At 60.2% G+C, this 2,333-nt stretch overlaps 1 protein-coding gene across 3 annotated transcripts in view; it reads right to left on the bottom strand.

Moving 5' to 3' along the window:
• Positions 1–2,333, bottom strand: part of NAP1L4 (nucleosome assembly protein 1-like 4) — a 27,071-nt gene that overhangs the window by 2,952 nt on the left and 21,786 nt on the right. Inside the window, exon 14 of one of the 3 annotated variants that reach the window (XM_015566079.1) lies at positions 1,023–1,056. The exons of the other annotated variants lie outside the window; for them this stretch is intronic. Coding sequence (XP_015421565.1) covers positions 1,051–1,056 — 6 coding nt within the window. The 3' untranslated portion in view covers positions 1,023–1,050. The remainder of the gene's footprint in view (positions 1–1,022; positions 1,057–2,333) is intronic. 3 annotated transcript variants of the gene reach the window in all.

The raw sequence follows: 2,333 nt of genomic DNA, 5'->3' as shown, positions 1-2,333 counted from the left end.
GGGGGGTGGTGGTGAGCTTTAGGTGCAACCTGGCAGCCAAGCTCCTCAGACACGTGGGCGCAGCAATGCCAACACGCAGGCAGGTGGCCAGCCCTGACCTAGCGCCCAGATCCTCTCTTCACTGCGGACGCACCTTCAGCCGGCTCTGTGCCCCCACGAATGTGACAGGACAGTGCGACAGACCCTCAAAGGCCCCACCTGAACTCGCACCAGCACCAGGCACCTCTGACAGGAAGCCCCGAGTCCCGGCTCTCACAAGCACAGCCTGGGAACCACTGCCTCCCCGCTGCCTGCATGTCTGCCTCCGGTTCCCCGCTTCCTCCCCTGCTGCGCCCCAGCCTGGCAGTGGCGAGTGCCCCACAGGTGAGCCCAGGATGGAGCACAGCGACGATGACCCACGCTCCTGCAAGTGGCCTGGGCTTGCTGCTGCTGCTGCTGAGACCAACAGCTGGATCGGCCGCTGAGTTAGAACCACAGAAACCTCCACACACGCGCTAATGCCCACACCACACGGCAGTCGCTTTTCAGGTAAGAAACTGGCACAAGCTCGGCCCCCCACTACCCACTGGCTGCACAAGGAACAGAGGCACATCCAGAAACATCGCGGGGTCGACTCCGACTGCCTGTGAGCAGGGGTGGCCCAGGCACAGGGACTGAGGGAGCAGCAGGGGCAGGGAAGCCGAGACTGCCTCCAGGAGGCCCGGGCAGACTGCCCACCTCCCAGGGCCTCCCCTCTGTCCTCTTCCTGGAGGGCAGTCCTGTCGTCGAGAAAAACGCCACACCAGTTACCCCTGGGCTACATGGGCAGCAAGAAACACTGGGCTCGGCAAGCATGACCCAGAGTGGTGGCGGCCAGCCGGTTCCACGGGCGCACACGGCCCCACACACGACGGCTGGTCAGGAGGCCCGTGGCCGCCTGGCCTGTGCGCCCGCACAGTAGCCTGCTCTGCCCGTCACAACAGCATTGTCATATGCACAGATCAACAATTTGGAAGTTAGGAATGAATGGAATTCCACCTTACCTAGAAACGCATGATTAACAGACAAAAATTACACCTAAACGGGGAAAGAAATGGAAAGGCAGGGTCAGCATGAGGAGAGGAAGCGCACACGCTCACAGGAGGGAGCAGCCCCATCTCACGTACGGAGGGAAGGGCTGCAGCTGCGGCTGAGCAGCAGCCTCCACGCACAGCTTAGCCTTCCCTGACTCTGCTCTCCACTGCCGCCCAGACTCTGACAAGTGCCTCTGTCAGGTGCCATCTGACAGAGGGACAGGGGGACGGGGGGACGGGGGAGCGGGGAGACAGGACAGGGGTACGGGGGGACAGGAGTGGGGACGGGGGGACGGGAAGACGAGGGGACGGGGGGACGGGAAGACGAGGGGACAGGGGAACGGGGGGGACAGGGGACAGGAGCTCACAAGGACAAGCCTGCATCTGCCCGCACGGCTGACAGTTTTAGCATTCACACCACCACCCACTCCCAACAAACACCTCGAGACGTCATGGGGTGAGTGCCAACAATCCTCTCCCTTCTGCCAGGTCACGTGCCATGTGGTGACAGTGCCCAGAACACAGGACGTGAGGGGACAGGACGGACACCAGGAGGAAACAACAGGAGCCGAGCGCCCGCTGCCGGTGAGCCGCTCCCCAGGGCAAAGAACACATCTGGGGCTCGGCATGGCAGTGTCAGGAGTCACCACCACCCAGTTGTTAGCTCACAGACACCCCCCAACTCCTGTCCCCCAAGCGTGAAGCACTCAAGGCCAGGCCCCCGGTCTGCGCCTCTCCAGCTGGCACTCAGGTGCGCACAGGTGTGTTGAATAGTTACCGTGACGGACAGGCCACCATGAAACCATGAACACTTCGGTGAGCACATTTACAGTCTGCCCCCAGCCCCTCGTTCCCCAGCAGGAACTCCCGCGGTGAGCAGGTGTGCACAGGGACACGTGGTGGTACAGACGGTGACAAGACCAGGCTTTGCACGCACAGCGTCGGGCACAATGCACTTGGGGAAAGACGGGGACACGCACACACGGTGAGCGAGAGGCGCACTACGAAGGCTGGTGACGTGAGGAGCGAGTCCTTGGGAGGCCGCGCTGCAGTTAGTGCGCGTCAAGTGGCAAAGCACCTGGGTTTCAGCCAATCAAGAGCAGGAGTACAACTCCGGACTCACAAGTACAATTAATGGGGCTGTTCACTCATTTTTGTCATTTTTTATAAGAAGCTTCCTAGTTTATCTTAAATTATGAGAAATCTAGACTTAATTTCTAAGCATTCTCAGCCCAAGTACAATTGTAAATTATACTTACATTTTCATGCCTCTATTTAAAA

This window comes from Myotis davidii, unplaced genomic scaffold (genome assembly GCF_000327345.1).
Source record: "Myotis davidii unplaced genomic scaffold, ASM32734v1 scaffold221, whole genome shotgun sequence".
Classification (NCBI taxonomy): Eukaryota; Metazoa; Chordata; class Mammalia; order Chiroptera; family Vespertilionidae; genus Myotis; species Myotis davidii.
Note: the sequence above shows the minus strand (reverse complement) of the source record. Positions and strands in the feature narration are given on the sequence as shown.